Source organism: Lynx rufus, unplaced genomic scaffold (assembly GCF_022079265.1).
Source record: "Lynx rufus isolate CCGP_SWC_20201006 ecotype Redwood Valley unplaced genomic scaffold, mLynRuf1.p SCAF_4, whole genome shotgun sequence".
Lineage (NCBI taxonomy): Eukaryota > Metazoa > Chordata > Mammalia > Carnivora > Felidae > Lynx > Lynx rufus.
The window spans coordinates 70,237,070-70,257,138 of record NW_025814856.1 but is presented as its reverse complement, the minus strand read 5'-3'; the positions used below and the strand labels follow the sequence as shown (position 1 = coordinate 70,257,138).

At 37.7% G+C, this 20,069-nt stretch overlaps 1 protein-coding gene across 1 annotated transcript in view; it reads right to left on the bottom strand.

The window, feature by feature from the left end:
- Nucleotides 1-20,069, bottom strand: part of LANCL2 (LanC like glutathione S-transferase 2) — a 57,591-nt gene that overhangs the window by 13,797 nt on the left and 23,725 nt on the right. Inside the window, exons 2-5 of the mRNA XM_047095842.1 lie at nt 18,806-18,923; nt 4,625-4,832; nt 3,422-3,569; nt 2,262-2,408 (exon numbers count right to left, since the gene is read on the bottom strand). Coding sequence (XP_046951798.1) covers nt 2,262-2,408; nt 3,422-3,569; nt 4,625-4,832; nt 18,806-18,923 — 621 coding nt within the window. The remainder of the gene's footprint in view (nt 1-2,261; nt 2,409-3,421; nt 3,570-4,624; nt 4,833-18,805; nt 18,924-20,069) is intronic.

Genomic DNA, 20,069 nt, shown 5'->3' with positions numbered 1-20,069 from the left:
GAAGGCAGTGATGCCAACGGGTAAGAGAGGCGGTAGTGTGTGATGCTGGCCGTGGGGACAGGGAGGTCTCCCCTCACACCCTGAAGACATCCAGCCAAGCCCCCTGTATTCAGTTCTACGCTTCACTTCAACTGTCCTCTACACCGGCTTTCTTGAATTGAAAGATCTGGTTCGGTTTCTCCAGGCCATTTCCTTTTGTCTCCAGTAGCAGTTAGGGGAGGGCCAGTCACTGTGCAGGGTGATCTTATCGGCAGAAGTCCAACTGCTCTGTATAAAGTTTTCAAAGAAGCCCCCTCGCTGCCCAAACACCATGCCCCACACGTACATGTCTCTCGGTCTTTGACAGTAATGGCACATTAAGTTCCTGAGTGCTGGGTTTTACAGGACAAACCAGCTTGCTTCTTGCTGGCATCCTCTTCTTGAGACACCTATGTGTGATCTTGCTCTGTCCTGCCTGGTCACCTGCCATTCTTTCATCTACTCTCAGTCTACACATTTGTAGTCTGGGGCTCCAGATGTGTCCTAGTCTCATCAAGGAAGTTAGGTTTCTGGTTTATTGTTGTCCTTGCTGTTTTGGGATGATTTTCAAGAGGAGAAATGTGTTTATTCTGCCATCTTGAAAGTAGAGTTTCAGTCATGTTTTAAAAGTTTTTTGTGTGTACTGTTGTGACAGCCTTCCAAATGAAACTGCATGGGAGAACCTTCCACCGCCACACTGACCCACGGCTGCATGGTAGACTGGCACTAAACGCAGGGGTGGTGGGGGAAGAGCCGCGTGTACCTGGCCCTTGTGAACGAGCTTTGGCACACAGCTGCTTAGGAGATTGCTACAAGAAAACCGACGCTGATTTCCATACAGAATTCTGGGTAAATAATGGTGCCATGTTCTTCACTTTAAAAGCAGACAAAGGGACAATTTTGTGACCTGTGTTTCTCTCAAGGAAACCCTTATTATCTAACAAAATTAACCTAGACACCTCAATCTAAACTAAGTGATGTCTTATTGGTGTGGTTTTCATATGGTTATGATTCCCATAAGGGTGTCACTTAAGAAGAAAAGTTTCAAAAGCTAGTGTCAAAACATTTTTCTGGGGAAACAGAAAACACACACAAATCACCAACTTCCCAGAATAGCAGTGCTATTTTTAAATGAAATACAATTCTAGTTACTTTGGAAACACGTGTCTGCACTATAAAGAAAATTCACGAATTGGAGTATATGTTTTATTTTTCTAGAATAAACAACAACAACTAGTTACCAGAATATGGGGGTTTAGCCCTGTTTAAATATGAATTTCCCTTAGTGACAGAGTAAGTTTTTGAAAAAAATTTTTTTAATTTTTGAGAAAGAGAATAGTGGCAGTGGGGGAGGGGCAAAGGGAGAGGGAAACATAGAATCCGAAGCAGGGCTCCAGGCTCCAAGCTGTCAGCATAGAGCCCGACATGGGGCTCGAACTCACAAACTGTGTGATCATGACCTGAGCCAAAGTTGGACGCTTAACCAACTGAGCCACCAGGTGCCCCATGATGGAGTAGGCTTTCAAAAAGGATGTGAAGTAAAATTTTTAAAAAGAAGTATAAAGATTTTTAGTAAAAAAGATCTAAATTCTAATAATCCATGCTCCTTGACTTACCAGCTTCATGATTTTCAGCATTAATTAACTACTCTTTTATGGGTGTGGTAGATAAAGAAAGGTTTAATTAAAGAAAAAAAAGTAGGCTGTGTCTACAGGGGGGAAGGGAGGTCCAGGCCATGGGGCTGGAAGCAGGTTGAAGCAATATTTGGGGTGGGGTCTCTGCCTGCCTGATGGAAGTGAGTATTTAATTCAGCAGATGTCATGGATGATTGAGAGACCAGATAATCGCGACAACAGTAAACTAGTTGAAAATTTAGAACACAACTGACAGCAAGTTGGGGGTATCTGAACGAGAAAGTCTCTACCCAGTCTGGATGCTGGAGGCTCTTTCTGCTTCCCTCCATTCAAAGAGTTCCTACTACAATGAGCAGAAAGACATAGAAGAAAAATGCGGGCAGCAGGCACCTCACTAACCCAGTACAAAAGTGCATGCAGGACGCACACTCTTGGACTTCACTGCTTGGGGTTCATGAAGCAGAGCATAAATATCCATGATTCAGTGTAGGATCCTTATTTAATTTCAGTCTGCTGGATTTACACTAACATTTCAGGCCCCATTTCCCATCTGATCAAATATTTTATACTGTAGTCACTGTATTGGTATTCCAGAGTATTCCTATTTACCTGCATTAACATGTAGTAGATTCCAGCCATGCCGTGGGCTGCTCCAACGTACTGCTTCCTGTGCCACTGATACAACAGCGGACAGCGCTCAGCCTTCCTTTCTTCCCTTGACAGGGTCTTGCCTGATTCAATAATGGCATTGACTACCTACGGAGATTACGAAGACAGCGTTAAGTATCTTGTTTTTGTCTAATTAACAACAGGTCTTTACATAGATTACTTAATCCAAAAATCTGTAAGCAGTGAATAGCACCACTGTTATCTTTATAAATTAATAAATAGAGGCAGAGAGAAATCAGAAGACAATCTCAGAGTAGAAAAAGACATCAGGGAGTCAAACCAAGAAATTAAAAGTTCTTTGCGTGAACAGTTCACTGGAATCTAGAAAAACTTCCTAAAAGAACTTTCCCAGACTGCTTAGTTGCCTTGTAACTTCAATGTTTTCTCCAAAAGACCGGTCCTACATCTTCCAGGAAAGGCTGGAGGAACTGGCCTTATTTATGAACGGCTAATGAAATGCCCGCAGCATGCAGGGTTTTAGTTAAATCCAAAGAATATCATACCTGTAATGACTACATGGCAAAGACACAAACCGTTTCCTCATATCCTCTCTCCCCTCATACTTTTGGTAACAGTGCTCAAAGTTTTCGCTGGGCACCTGGGCTCTGAGCTACAGACAGACACGGTCCTCTGAACAAGTTCTGGCAGTGAAGTGTGAGCAGGAGTGAAGCAGACAACCTCTAGATTGTGGCCTTAAAAAACAAGCTGCTTTGCTGCTCAAGTAGCTTGGGTCTTGCAGATAAGGGCCTGCCCCTAGGACATGGCAGAACAAGACAGAAGAACCTGGATCCTTAGCCATATTCCCAGGACTGCCTAATCAGTTCAGATACCTCATGACCAGAAATAAACATCCTATCTTTTGAGAGATGCTGTTGTTTGGTTCTAGTAAAAACAGGTGAATTAATAGTGGCCTAAGAGGACTGATTTTTACAAAACCTACCTAGAAAGGAAAAAGAGGAGCTATTCAGTGATTTTATGACATCCCTTAAGAAATTACTGCTACCCAGAAGCAGAGTCCAGCCACTAATGCTGCTCTGTGCTGACAGGCTGGGATGGTAGACAGGAGCGCGCACCCACCGTTGCCGGCAACCCCACTGTACCTCTTTAATAGCTGACTCACACACGGTGCCCGGGCCGATCTCCGTGTTCAGGTAGAGTAAGGCATACAGATAACCTGCCCGTCCATAGAGCAGCTCATCGGGAAGGTCCGAATCTCGGCACACAATCGTCTTCTGGAGCTGCAGAAGTCTACCCAACAAGAAAAATTCTGTTTTCCTGGACAGTGTCTGAGATACCTCTTCCTGAAACTGTCAATAACCCCATCACTTTAGGAATTACCTGTTACTTTAAATTTAAAACCAATTTTACAACATACTGAAAAAAAAAAAAAAAAACAAACCCACCCCACCCAAACAACCAAAACTTTTCCACTACGCTAATTTCTCTCTCAGATATCAAATTAATAACAAAACACCCTTCGGTTCAAAATATCTACCTTTAGGGATGCCTGGGGGGGCTCAGTCAGTTAAGCGCCCGACTTTGGCCCAGGTCACGATATCACAGTTCCTGAGTTCAAGCCCCGCATCAGGCTCTGTGCTAACCCTGCAGACCATGCTTGGGACTCTCTCTCCCCCTCTTTCTCTGCCCCTCTCATGCTCTCTCTCAGAATAAATAAAATAAAAAAAAAAAAATCTACCTTTACATCTAGTCTAAATGATGTAAGGGATGATATTCAATTTTAAAATCCAGAATGATTTAAAATTTAAAAGAAAAGAGTACTAAAATGTAGTCAATGCTTGGGAACTAGCTTGAGTCATTCTGTCTTTCAAAAAACATCAACCAACTAGCATGTGCCACACACTCCACCAGACCACGGGTGTGAGCCCTGATTTCTCCCTCTTCGAAAGAGAATATAAACCAGTTATTTTAGGTGCAATAAACGTTTTACACTAATTGTTCCAAAACAATTGAACCTAAAAATAACTTAGTTATGATAGCGAACCTAAGGCATAGACGTTAATTTTCATGCAATGAAGGCAACCAAGATTACTTAGGAAAAGATTAAAGTAACATGAAGTAACATGTTTATTGCTCCCCAAATGAAGGCAGACACAGGCTTGGATAGAAAGGAGACATGTGATCTTATCGTTATGTTCCAATTAATATATAACCTCTTCACTTCTTGGAAAGGCCTGTTTGCAACAAGAGATGAATTAAAAAATAATTTCCTTTTTGAATATCTTTCTACAGCAACACCTTGAATTGAGAATTTAGAGAAAATACTTCCAGTTTTAAAAACTCACTTTGTGATGCATTCCTGGGACTCACAATCACTTTTGAGTTTATGATACACCACAGCTCCTACTGCAAGGGGTCCAGCATCTCCACACAGGAAAGTGACCCTGCGGCCATTTAGATTCCGAAGTGTTCTCTTTACATAATCCAGGGATCTGAGCAGGTAGGTCTGGTCACATGTGACCCGGTACAGCTGCAGGTATAAAAGGGCTATGCCTAGAATAATGCCCCACCCCCAAAGAAAAGCATTATTACCTTTCTTTTTCACCTTCAGGATGTTATTTTATGATTACACGAAAAACTACATAAAACCTGTTTCTGAAGGAGCCTCATCCAACAAATTACACATGATACATCTTTTAAAAACAGAAAGATGGGATGGCTCAGTCAGTTGTGTGTCTGACGCAGGATTTCAGCTCAGGCCATCATCTCATGGTTCGTGGGATCGAGCCCCACATTGGGCTCTACGTTGACAGAGTGGAGCCTGCTTGGGAGTCTCTCTCTCTCTACCTGCCCCTCCTCCACTTGTGCTTTCTCTATCGTTCTGTCTCTCAAGTTAAAAAAAAAAAAAAAAGGAAAATAAAAACAGAAAAAAAAAAAACTCAGGGTAGAAAAGGCTAAACCAAGTTTAAATCCATTATCCTACTAATTGCTCTGATAGTGATTCAATACCTCCTAGACAAGGTAAAATGTATGACTTCCCACGCACTCCCATTTGCTGTACATTCATTTTAAGATCTTATCCCTTCTCCTCCGTATTTTAAGCTAACTTGGATCCTTTTTACTTCTCATATCATCGTTTCCTCCTATCTCATCCTAAATTAAATTATCACTTTCTAAATTTTACACCCTCTTCTTTCCAATTTTCCTATTTCTCACAATTTTTCAATTTCTTTAGTGACCAACATATCCAAATGACCAACCAACCAGTGATCAACTCACTGTTTACGGACTAGCTATCTGATGCAGAGTAAGGTAATGAACACAGAAGACAGAGTTTATCATGTATGTAACCTTCCTATTAAAAAAATATTTTTTAATGTTTTTATTTTTGAGAGAGACAGAGGTGAGCGGGGGGAGGGGCAGAGAGAGAAGGGAACACAGAATCCAAAGAAGGCTCCAGGCTCTGCGCTGTCAGCACAGAGCCCCACGCGGGGCTTGAACCCACGAACCATGAGATCATGATCCGTGCTGAGGTCAGACGTTCAACCAACTGAGCCACCCAGGTGCCCCAACAACCTTCCTATTTTAGATTAAGGAACAAATCCAGGCACTCAAGTGAACCAGAGAGGAGCCTTTTTCTGGAAACCTACAGAAGATGACCTGTTCGGCTTCTGAAAGCCTGCTATTATTCCTGGACCCCAGTCACTATGACAGCTAAGTAAAAGAAATGAATCTGTATAAATACATACTTACTGAAATATATTGCAGAAAAAGTATTGATGGAAATGATATGATGGTGAAAAGGACACACAAAATATTTATTCATGTTTCAACTGGGATTCTCTAATATTATGTTCTTTGTCTAATATCCACTCTCATTTCTATTATTTTTCATTTTGCTTTAATTTTTTCACTTGAGTATAGCTGGCACACAATGTCACAGCAGTTTCACGTGCACGACACAGCATGGTCATTCAACATCTTTGTATGGTACACTATGCATTTTGCTTTTTACATTTCTCTAAATAGGTAGTTTCTTTTTTCTTTAACTCTCCATTTCAGGGTATCCTACTTCCCTTTCAAATTCTTAACATCTCTCTCTCTACATATATTTGAAAAGACCTTTTCTCATTACTCATTTCTTTAAAGCTTTTAAGTCGAACAGCTATAAAAGTACCATATTTGTAAGCCTAGAAAAAATAGCCTTCCATATGAATTGCTTATAAACTCCTAGAGTTAAGGTTTTTTTGTATTCAAAAAATTGACATTATAAACATAGAAAGCAAGTTAAAAGTTACAAATTTCAAACATAATCACTATAGAAGGTTTACAAATAAGTACTTCATGATTGACTGAGAAATCCGTAAAAATAGAATGATGATGTGGTCAGCTTGTGACCCTAAAAACCTATAGTTACATGTATTCAATGCTTAAATATTTTATTTATTTATTTACTTATTTATTTAGTTAGTTATGAGCAAGGACAAGCAAGCAGGGGAACGTGGCAGATGGAGAGAGGGAGAGAGTGAGAGAGGGAGGGAGGGAGGGAGAAGGAGAGGGAGAATCTTAAGCAGGCTCCATGCTCAGCATGGAGCCCAACACAGGGCTCAATCTCACAACCCTGACTGAGATTGTGACCTGAGCCAAAATCAAGAGTTGGCCATTCAGTTGACTGAGACACCCAGGCACTCCACTGCTTAAACATTTTAAAGTAAATGACAGGCAAACTATTTTTTTTTAAAAAGACATCCTAACTTTCTGCCCTTGAAAACTTCAGTATAAACATCTAAAATATATAAACCTATTTTATAAGCCAAAGTAGCATTTTAACTATCAAATTAATAATTAGTAAGGGAGACTGAGCTGTGGTTATTTTTTTGGTAAATATTTATGTCAGTTTTGGTACCAGTATTATCCTTGCTTCATAAAATAACAGGAAGTATTCCTTATTTTCCTATCTTTTGAAACATTTAAAAGGAGCAAAGAAAAAAAAGGAACACTGAGACTTCCTGTTCTTTTTTTATTATTTTATTTTTAATTCCAGTACAGTTAAGGTACAGTGTTATATTAGTTTCAGGTGTACAATATAGTGATTCAACAATTCCATACATTACTCACTGCTCATCACAAATGCACTCCTTAATCTCCATTACCTATTTCACGCCCCTCCCCCCACCTCCCCTCTGGTAACCATCTCCATCTCTGTAGTTAAGAGTCTGGTTCTTTTTCTTCCTTTTTTTTTTTGGGTTTGTTTTGATTTCCTTTGTTTAGTTTCTTAAATTGCACATATGAGTGAAATCATATGGTATTTGTCTTTCTCTGATTTATTTCACTTAGTAGTATACCTTCTAGATCTATCCATGTTGTTGCAAATGGCAAGATCTCATTCTGTTTTATGGCTAATATTTCATTGTACGTATGTGTACATGTACACATACAAATATATATATGTGTATATACACACACATATATATATACACCACATCTTCCTTATCCACTCATCTATTGATGGACACTTGGGCTGCTTCATAATTTGACTATTGTAAATGGTGCTGCAATAAACATAGGCATGCATGTTATCTTTTCAAATTAGTGTTTTTGTCTTCTTTGGATAAATACTCAAGTAGTGAAATTATTGCATCATATGGTAATTCTATTTTTAATTTTTTGAGGAAACTTCATACCGTTTTCCAGAGTGGCTGCACCAGTTTGTACTATCAACAGTGCAAGAGGGTTCCTTTTTCTCCACATCTTTGCCAACACTAGTTTCTTGTGTTTTTGATTTTAGCCATTCTGACAGGTGTCAGGTGATGTCTCCTTGCTGTTAAGATTTGCATTTCCCTGATAATTAGTGATGTTGAGCATTTTTTCATGTGTCTGTTGATCATCTGACCATCTGGATGTCTTCTTTGGAGAAATGTCTGTTCATGTCTTCTGCCCATTTTTAATTGGATTGTTTATTTGGTGTTGAGCTGTTTAAGTTCTTGATATACTTCTGATAGTAACCCTTTATCAGATATGTCATTTGCAAATATCTCCTCCCATTCAATAGGCTGTCTTTTAGTTTTGTTGACTGTTTCCTTTGCTATGCAAAAGCTTTTTGTTTTGATGTAGTCCCACAAAAAAAGTAGCACTGGGATTTCCTGTTCTTTTAAGGAAATTGTCTTTTTTTGTTTGTCGTTTGTTTTCCCCTAGTTTTACTAAGACAAAACTGACAAAATTGTGTATATGTAAGTGTACAACAGAGTGATTTGATATACTTATGCATTGTGAAAATATTACCACAACCAGGTTAGCACATCTACCACCTCGCATACCATTTATTTAAAGTGTGTGATGAGAACACTTATGATCTACTCTTAGCAAATTACAATTATATAATATGGTATTATGAACTATAGTTGCAATGCTGTACATTACATCTAAAGAACTGATGTGTCTTATAACTGAAGGTTTGTAGTCTTTGACCACCACCTCTCCCATTTTCCCCACCCCAGCCCTGGTAATCACCACTGAACTCTGTCTCTATGAGCTCAATTCCTTTTTTTTTAGAATTTACACATGTGTGAGATCACTGAATTTTTTCCTTTCTGTCTCCTTTATTTCACTTCATATAATGTCCTCTAGGACCACCCATGTTGCCACAAATGACAGGATTTCGTTCTTTCTCATGACTTAATAATGTTCCATTACATCCATGCAGATGTAGGTATAGATGTAGATACAGATTTAGATATCGGTAGGTATCACAACTTCTTTACCCATTTAACCATCGATATGTACTAAGGTTGTTTCCATCTCGTGGCTATTGTGAATAATGCTCCAATGACTATAGGGGTACATACATCTTTTTTTTTTAATTTTTTTTTAACGTTTATTTATTTTTGAGACAGAGAGAGACAGAGCATGAACGGGGGAGGGTCAGAGAGAGGGAGACACAGAATCTGAAACAGGCTCCAGGCTCTGAGCTGTCAGCACAGAGCCCGACGCGGGGCTCGAACTCACGGACCGCAAGATCATGACCTGAGCCGAAGTCGGCCACTTAACCGACTGAGCCACCCAGGCGCCCCTACATACATCTTTTTGAGTTAAGTTTTTCCTTTGGAAAATACCCAGAAGTGGAATTGCTGGATCATCTGGTAGTTCTATTTTTAATTTTTTGAGGAACCTCCATCCTGCGTTTTTCATAATGGCGGCACTGATTTACATTCTCACCAACAGTGTACTAGGGTTCCCCTTACACCATGTCCTTGGCAACATTTGTCATCTCTTCTATTTTTGATAAAAGCCATCTTAATAGGTGTGAGGTGATATCTTATTATGGTCTTGATTTGCATTTCCTGATAATTAGTGAAGTTGAATACTTTTTTGTGTTATGTGTCAGCCAGTTGTATAAGCCTTCTTTGAGAAACTATCCACCCAGGTCCTTGGCCCATTTTAATTAAATCATTACTATTATCATCATCATCACCATTATTATTATTATTTACTAATAAGTTTCTTATATATTCTGGATACTGACACCTTAGCATAAACATGGTTTGCAAATATTTTCTCCCTATCTGTGAGTTACATTTTTGTTGATTGCTTCCCTTGCTGTGCAGAATCCTTTTAGTTTGATGTAGTACCACCTGTTTATTTTTTCTTTTGTTGCCTATGCTTTTGGTGTCATATGCAAATAATCATTGTTAAGATCCATGTCAAGGAGCTTTTCCCCTACATATGTTTCTAGGAGTTTTCAGGCATTATATTTAAAGCCTTTAATCCATTGTGAGCTAATTTTTGAGAGTGGTGAAAGATAGGGGTCCAGTTTCATTCTGTTGCATGTGGCTCTCCAGTTTTCCCAATACAATTTATTGAAGAGATGATTTTCTTGTTGCCTTTGTCAAGGATTATTAGCCATTTATGCATAGGTTTATTTCTGTCTTCTCGATTCTGTCCCATTCAGCTATTGTGTCTGTTTTCATGCCAGTATTATATTGCTTTGATTACTATAACGTTGCAATATATTATGAAATCAGAATGATACCTCTGGCTTCATTCCTTGCTGCTAATTCCTTGCTCTAATGCATACACTGTTTCACCTGATGATATCCCATAATTCACAGAGGCTTTCTCACTCTTTTTTCATTCTTTTTACTTTTTTCTCCTCTGACTGGATAAGTATAATGATCCTGCCTTTAAGTTCACAGATTCTTTTGTTCCACTTGCCTCATTCTGCTGTTGGTGCTTTCAACTGCATTTTTCCATTTCATTCATTGTATTCTTCAGCTCCCCAATTCCTCTTTGATTTTTTTTTTATGGTTTCTATCTCTCTGTTTAACTTTTTATGTATTGTTTACCTGATTTCATTCTGTGTTTTCTGGCAGCTTATTGAGCACCTTCAAAACAATTAATCTGAATTCCTTATCAAGCAAGAAATGTGTCTCAAATTTTTGTTTGGAAGTTGTCTTTTTAGATGTTTTACCTCTTCTAGGCTGAGATTTAGTAGATTATATATTCACGAGAATTATCCATTTCACACATATTGTGAAATAAATTTATAGACAGTAAAAAGAAACATGGTTTCTAAAATTTCCTTGGTTTCAATTGTTTCCCCACTTCATTTATCATGTTTCTGTGTCTTCTTTCCCTATCTGCAACTTGTTTGAATCTTAAGTCTATGATTATAAGTAATCAACGTTACCATAAGCTTATGCCTGTGTTTCCTCAATATTTTAGCTAGTTCTCCACTATAGGGTTGGGACCTATTTTTTTTTTTTTTTTTGTAAATGGCCAGATAGCAACTTTATGTTAGGCTTAGAGTTGCTTATTCAGTCTCTGATGCATATTCTTCTGTTTATTTCAAAATTCTTTTTTTTTCTTTTTTTTTTTTTAATTTAAATTCAAATTAATTAACATAAAGTGTAGTCTTGGCTTTAGGAGTAGAACCCGGCGATTCATCTCTTATACATGACACCCAGTGCTCATCCCAAAGAGTGCCCTCCTTAATGCCTACCACCTGTTTTACCCATTCCCCCACCAACCATCCCTCCAGCAACCCTCAGTTTGTTCTTTCTCTGACTGACTTATTTCGCTTAGCATAATACTTTCTAGTTCCACTCATGCTGTTGCAAATGGCAAGATTTCGTTCTTTTTCATCACCAAGTAGTATTCCATTGTATATATACATACACACATCTTCTTTATCCATTCATCAGTCGATGGACACTTGGGCTCTTTCCGTAATTTGGCTATTGTTGATAGTGCTACTATAAACATTGGGGTGCATATGCCCCTTCAAATCAGCATTTTGTATCCTTTGGGTAAATACGTAGTAGTGTAATTGCTGGGTAATAGGGTAGTTCTATTTTTAATTTTCTGAGGAACCTCCATACTGTTTTCCAGGGTGACCGCACCAGTTTGCATTCCCACCAAGCTGCAGCAACTTCTTACTTGGCATGTCTCCAGAGGCAAGAAAAATAAAAGCAAAAATGAACTATTGGGACCTCATCAAGATAAAAAGCTTCTGCACACTGAAGGAAACAATAAACAAAACTAAAAGGCAACTGACAGAATGTGAGAAGATATGTGCAAACGACATATCAGATAAAGGGTTAGTATCCAAAATCTATGAAGAATTTATCAAACTCAACACTCAACAAACAAATAACCCAGTGAAGAAATGGGCAGAAGACATGAACAAACATTTTTCCAAAGAATACATCCAGATGGCCAACAGACACATGAAAAGATGCTCAACATCACTCATCATCAGGGAAATACAAATCAAAACTACAATGAGATACCATCTCACACCTGTCAGAATGGCTATGATTAACAACTCTGGAAACAACAGATGTTGGTGAGGATGTGGAGAAAGGGGAACTAAATATATACTAGCAATAAGAGTTCTGTTCCACATTATGACCAGGAATTGGTATCATCAGCGTTTTGGATTTTGACAATCACTTAATAACATAAGGTGTTAAACATCTTTTCATATACTTATTTCCCATCTGTATTATCTTCTTCGGTGAGGGTCCTTTCAGTTTTTTTGCACATTTTGTAATAGGGTTGTTTGTTTGTTTCTTATTGAGTAGTAAGAGCTCTTTGTGTATATTCCATAAAAATCCAAAAATGTCTTTTGCAAATACTTTCTCCTTGTCTGTGGCTTGTCTTCCCATTCTCTTGACATTATCTTTCTCAGAGCAGTTTTTAATTTTAACAAAGGCCAGTTTATCATTTATTTCTTTCATGAATCATGCCTTTGGTGTCATATATAAAAAGGCCATCTAGGTGTTCATCTATGTTATCATCTAGCTTTATCATTTTCCATTTTCCATCTAGGCCTATGATCCATTTTGAGTGAATTCTGTTTTTTGAAAGGTGTCTAAAGTAATTTGTTGCATGTGCATGCCCAGTTGTGCCAGCATCACTGGTTAAAATGACTATCTTTGCTCCACTGTATTACTTTTACCTCTTTGTCAAAGACCAGTGGACTATATTTGCTAAACTACATTTAAGCAAGTCCATTTCTAGGCTCTCTATTCTACTCTATCCATCTATTTGTCTATTGTTCTTAAAAAAAAAAAAGTTTATTTTATGAAAGAGCATGAGCAGAGTACAGGGACAGAGGGAGAGAGAGAGAAAAAATCCCAAGCAGGCTCCACGCTCAGCATGGAGCCTGTTACATGTGGGGCTCGATTTCACGACCTTGAGGTCAAAATCGAGAGTCAGATGCTTAACTGACTGAGCCACCCAGACACCCCTGTTTGTCTGTTCTTGCACCAGTCCCACACTGTTTTGATCATTGTAGCTTTATAGCAAGTCCTACTTTCAGGTAGTAACACTCCTCCAACTTTGTTCTTTTAATACTGAGTTGGCTATTCTGGATATTTTGCCTTTCCATATAAACATTAGAATCAGCTTGTCAATATCCACAAAATAACTTGCTCCAATTTTAACTGCCATTGCATTGAATCTATATATCAAGGTGAAAAAAAAAAAAGACAATATTGAGTCTTCCTATCCATGAACATGGACTATCTTTCTATTTATTTATTTATTTATTTTTTAAATGTTTTATTTATTTTTGAGAGAGAGAGAGAGACAGAGCACGAGTGGGGGAGGAGCAGAGAGAGAGGGAGACACAGAATCCGAAACAGGCTCCAGGCTCCGAGCTGTCAGCACAGAGCCCGACGCGGGGCTCGAACTCACAAACTGTGAGATCATGACCTGAGCCGAAGCCGGACGCTCAACCGACTGAGCCACCCAGGCGCCCCTATCTTTCTATTTATTTAGTTCTCCTTTGATATCATTCATAGGACACTTGTAGTTTACCTCATGTAGGCTTTGTACATACTTTGTTAAATTTATACCTATTTCATTTGGGGGGGTGTTAATATATATGATATTGGGTTTTAATTTCAAATTCCACTTATTCATTGTTGTTATATAGTGAAGTGAACTCATTTTTGTATATTAACCTCATATCCTGCAACTTTGCAGTAAGTGCTTATTGATTTTTTATTTTTTTATTTTATTATTATTTTATTATTGTTTTTTTTGAGAGAGCAAGAGAGTGAAAGCAGGTGAAGGAAAGACAGAGAGGGAGAGAGAGTAGCAACTCAAGCAGGCTCCATGCCCAGCACAGAGCCTGATGTGGGGCTTGATCTCATGACCCTGGGCCTGGGATCATAACATGAGCCAAAATCAAGAGTTGACCAACTGAGCCACCCAGGAGCCCTTGGGTTATTTCTGATTTTCTACATAGAATGATAATGCCATCTGCAGGGGCAGATTTATTTCTTCCTTCCCAATCTGTATACTTTTTTATTTCCTTTTATTGTTTCATTGCATTAGTTAGGACTTCTGGTAACAGGAATTTACATAAGAACTTAAAAAAAAAGAATTTCCATCTCTCTACTTACGTTATTATTCTTGCATGTTTACTTTTTTCACTAAAATCCTTAATATATTAATCATAGTATTTAAAAATTCCTGGTTTGATAATGCTAACATTCCTGCTATATCTGACTTTAGGTCTAATGTTTATTTACTCACTTCAAAATGTTTTATTTTATTTTTTTGCCTTTTAGTATTCCTGGTAATTTTTTTTAAGTTTATTCTTCTATTTTGATAGAGAGAGAGAGTGTACAAGTGGGGAAGGAGCAGTGAGGGGGTGGGGGTGGGGGAGAGAATCCCAAGCAGGTTCCACACTGTCAGCATGGAGCCTGATGTTGGGCTTTAACTCACAAACCATGAGATCATGACCTGAGCCAAATTCAAGAGTCTGATGCTTAACCCACTGAGCCACCCAAGTGCCCCATTCCTTGTCATTTTTTATGCAAGGTAGATATAATGTACTGGGTAAAAGAAACTGCAGTATCTAGTCCTTTAGTGATGTGGTAGTAAGGAATAGGGGAGTGGGAGATTTCTATGGTTCTATGATTAGGTCTTAGTCTTTTGGCGAGTCTATGCCCCTGGACTATGAACTTCACTAGAGCTTCTCAGTGTTTTCTTCTCTGTAGGCTGGACAGGATAGTTATAAGGGGGCTGGAGTTGGGTATTTCCCTTCCCCCAGAGAAGTCTGGGTTCAATAAAACTCCAGTGGGTAAGGCTCTGGTAAAAACTTTTCTCCTGAGGGCTGGTCTTGTTATGAAAAAGATTGCTCTGGCATATTTCAGAATGGTTCCTTTTCCCTCCCCTTTCCAGAAGCACAAAGGGATTGTTCTCCAGTATCCACAGTGAGGACCTGAGAGATCTCCCGGAGTTGACCTCACAAAAAAGTGTGGAAGCCTCCTCATAACTGGGTCTACCTAGAGGCTTTTGTACTCTCGTATTCGTTCAGACTCGACCTCTAGAAATTCATCAGTTAAAGTTTAAATTTCTTTTCCCCACACAGCTTCCCATGGAGGTTTCTTCTTGCGGATCTGTTCTCCAGTAAACTGTGATTTTTCTCTCTCTCCCTGTTTATCTCTTCTATTTTTGGTGTAGCCATTTGTTCTATGACCTCACCATACTGACGGCTGTAAGAACTGTTTCTCTCAGTTTGTTCAGATTTTTACTTGTTAGGGTGCAATGGCAACTTCTAAAGTCATTGCATCCCAGACCAGAAACTAGAACTCTCTTCATTTTATGGGTTTTTTTTTCCATTTATATGGTATTGCTGTGCTTTCTGTAGTATCACTATTCAGCCTCACATTATGTTATTGTCTTTCCATCTCTTTTTTGAGTTCCCTTGGTTCTGCTTTGTGACCCAATTGCTTAAGTAAGTTCCAAAATCACTGTTGAAAATGCTGCAAATTTTCTCCACATTGTAATGGTATCTTCCTGATGTTTTTTCTTCTATTAACAACATGTGATATTCCTGCTTTTTCTAATATTATGTATACAATTGAATTTTTTCCTTAAGTTTGAATTAGATGATTTTTTTTCAATCAACTATTATTAACAGGAAGATTCTCTAAAAGAGGGAAAGGATGAGGATATCTTTCCCAGCTAAAAAAGCCTTCATCTCAACGGCATCCTCTTCTTATTAAGTGACAAACTTTATTCGTATATGGTGACTTGGGGTGACCAGATTTCCTTTGATTCGCATACCCATTCTGGTTTCACAAGGGCTCCTATCACTGATGTTTCCTTCCTTACCTACACAATTAGCAGTGCCACCAGGGATGCAGTTCCTGCCTTATACAACAATGCCTCTTTTTGGAATGGTTTTTAAAAAATTCTGTAACCTCAGGACACCTGGGTGACTCAGTTGGTTAAGCGTCCAACTTCAGCTCAGGTCACGATCTTGTGGTTCATGGGTTTGAGCCCTGCGTCGGGCTCTGTGCTGATAGCTCAGGGCTTGGAGCCTGCTTCAGATTCTGTGTCTCCTTCTCTCTCTGCCCCTCCCCCACTCACAATCTGTCTCTCTCTTACAAATAAATAAACATTAAAATTATTTTAAATTCTATTCCTCTGTTCCCTATATACTCTCCATACTTTTTTTTTTTTTTTGCCTCTCTTCCTTGCCCACTTCATACTCAGATATGCCTGCAAAAACTCCCTCTCTGGGTGTCTCATCCTTCTGAGAATAATTATTTCTTGATTTGGGAGACGGGGAATTGCAGAATACAACTTGCCACCCATGGGTCCTTTGGCTTTCTTCACCTGGACACCATTGTGGTTTTCCACAGTCATTTTGGGTGTGATTTATTTTTCATCCATTATTATTTGGTGTACTCTCTATCTCACAATTTTGCCTAAAAATTAAATTGTGGGTACTTCATTCATTCTTCTTGATTATACAGTTTTAGGAGACAAGATAGGAGAAGCATGGATATAAATACATTCCATAGTGCTACCTGAATCCCAGAGTCCTAAATATTACTTTTAATCATTCACACCAAATACCTCTTTCATAGCTCTATCAGTGATTCTAAAAGATGACAATAAATGAGGATTTTTAAGAAATATTGATTCTTGGACTCCTCCACCTAAGATCCTCATTTTGTCATTTTGGGATGAAGGCTCATAATATAAAGCCCTCTGAGTGTTTCTGATGCATAGCATTTAGGACCTAATAAAATTAGGACCTAAGATTGGATGTTAAAATTAGCATTTAGGACCTAATAAAATTAAAACTCCTATTTCAACAAGAGGAAATATTTTAAGTAAAAGACTTATTACTTATATGTGGAATTTAAGAAACAAAACAGATGAACATAGGGGAAAGAGAAAATAAAAAGGGAGAGGGAAACAAACCATAAGGGACTCTTAACCATAAAGAACAAACTGAGGGTTTGCTGGAGGGGAGGTGGGTGGGGAAATGGGTTAAATGGGTGATGGGTATTAAGGAAGGCATCTCATGTTGGGATGAGCACTGGGTGGTATATGTAAGTGATGAACCACTAAATTCTACTCTTAAAACCAATATTATACTATATGTTAACTAGAATTTAACTAAAATTTTGAACTAAACAACAAAAACTACTTCAAAACATATGTTTAAAACAAAAAACAAAGATGTGATATACAGATACACACACACACACACACACACACACACACATATACACACACTATGGGACATTAGCCTAAAAAGAATGAAATCTTGACATATGCAATGAGATGGATGGAGCTAGAATGTATTATGCTAAGCAAAATAAGTCAGTCAGAGAAAGATTAAATACTGTATGATTTCCTTCATATGTGGGATTTAAGAAATAATACAGATGAACATAGGGGAAAGGGAAAAAAAAAGAGAGAGTAAAGGAAACCATAAGAGACTCTTAACTATAGAGAATAAACTGAGGGTTGATGGGCGGGGGGGGATGGGGGGGTGGTTAGGGTAAATTGGTGATGGGCATTAAGGAGAGCATTTGTGATAAGCACTGGGTGTTATATGTAAGTGATGAATCACTAAATTATACTTCTGAAACCATTATTACACTATATGTTAACTAGGTAAAATTTAAATAAAACTTTGAAATAAAAGAAAAGAAAAAAGAAAAAGGTGTTTTAGGGAAAATCTGTGCTAAGAGTAACTATGTTGTTTTTCCTTTCAAAATATCCTTCTTTGAATTTAATTCAAGTTAGCCAAAATTATCTAAATTTATATTAAGATAAATTTCTTTGGCTGTATAAGTTGAACTAACTCCATGTCTTCCTGGGTTTAAAAGTTTGAAAAATTTAATTGTAATGTCATTTATGTAAATGTTGTATTCATAATAGGCAAATATAAATAAAGCACCACAGAAATAAATATAAAAATAAACACAAATAAAAAAAGATTAGGAACTTGTTCGGTTGTGTATTGCAAAAGCAGGTATTGTATCGGTTCTCAGTATTCTAACATGTATACTTATGTCTATGCTGTTCATTGACTAAACTATAAAAGTTTAGCAAAGGCTATAAATCAATATGAAAATTATTATTGGCACTAATCATACTGTATAGTCTAATCCCTCAGAAGAAGGTCTTTATTTCCTTATACTCCCTAAGTAGTTATCATAATGTTCTGGCTACACAGTAAAATAAGAATATAAAGATTAGTTAAGGCAAGCTAATTTTGAAATTAAGTTTTTGGATGTAAAGTGTATTACTGGTTGCTTATTCAATTATTATCACTAAATTCAAAAGCAAAATCTTTATGTGTCCAAATGAGTCAAATGGGTACAAGCAATAGGTTAAATAGTTTAGGTACAATGGAGAAATCACATACCACAACTTGTCACAAAGATCAACGTGTAAAGGCAAATAAAAAACTGAACCTACAGCAAGTTATCTCTTATTATACATTTTCATAGATACCCACATAATAGTTCATATAAATAATGCTATAAAAATATGACATACTACATATCAAAGTTCAAATTTCAGGCAGAAAAGATTTCTTTAGAAATAAAATTCCAAAGTATCTCATCACTGAAGAAGTTCAAGATTTTGTTTAAAGGGTATAAAACTTTACCACTTTAAAAGAAGAAAAATTTTAAATTCAAGTGTTACAATTGTAATCCCCAAACAGAACATCAATTAACTATACCCTATATTCTCACCTGTCCAACCAGTATAAGCAGAGCAATCATGTGGATCAGCTGTCTTGAGCCCCTCTTCCATTTGCTGTAGAAGATCTTTGATTTTGGTCTGGATTCGCCTTGTGAAATTATGAATGATCTGAGAACCAAAAAGAAGACATGAATTTAAATTGCATAAGAGTAGGGTAATATTGTAATAAATACTTTAGTAGTCTAACTTGTCAGAACATGAGACAGTAATCATATTACTTGGCCCATTTCAATGCTTCATTGGTTATAGGGTCTCTACTTTGATTTTATAAGGAAAATTGTTAAATGAGATAATGCCTATATGGACTATAAGTCATTGGTAAAATTATAAAAAATAAGTTATAGAAACCAAAGGAAAAACTATTTCTTAAAAAAGATGGACTTGGGGCACCTGGGGGACTCAGTCGGTTGAGCATCCAACTCTTGATTTTGGCTCAGGTCATGATCCCGGAGTCGTGGGATTAAGTCCTGCATCCAGTCCATACTGAACATGGAGCCTATTTAAGATTCTCTCTCTCTCTCTCTCTCTCTCTCTCTCTCTCTCTCTCTCTCTCTCCCCCCCTCTCCCCTGCTTGCGCTCTTTCTCTAAAATAAAAATTTTTAAAAAGATGGATTAGACTAAACAAAAAAAGATGGATTCAACTAAATGTTAACTTCTACAAGTTAAAGAATATAAGAAAAAGATGATTCAAAAATTAATGACCAGGGGGAAATAACTGTAATAGAAAACAATATAATAAAAAAAGACTACAATAATACAGAAATAGATATAAAATTATTGATGTACTTTTTAAAAAGAAAAAATCAAAAATATTCAATGACTTAGAAATTATCGGAAAGAAAATAAATACAAGTACCATGGTTTGCCTTATCAGATTAACAAATAATAACATTGAAAAATATGAAGTCCCTATGCTGCTAGGAGCTACAGAAACAAGTATCCTTTTTCACTGCTGGTAGTCTTTCTCAAGAGAAACAACAATATTCTTCTTTTTCTTCAATTTTTTTTTAACATTTATTTTTGAGAGAGCGAGCACAAGCGGGGGAGGGGAGAGAGAGAGGGAGACACAGAATCTGAAGCAGGCTGCAGGCTCTGAGTTCACACAGAGCCCGACATGGGGCCTGAACCCACGGACTGAGAGATCATGACTGAGAGATCATGACCGAGCCGAAGTCTGATGCCCAATGGGCTGAGCCACCCGGGAGCCCCAGAAATATTCTTAAATAGGTAGCTGATAGTGTTCAGATTTTTATG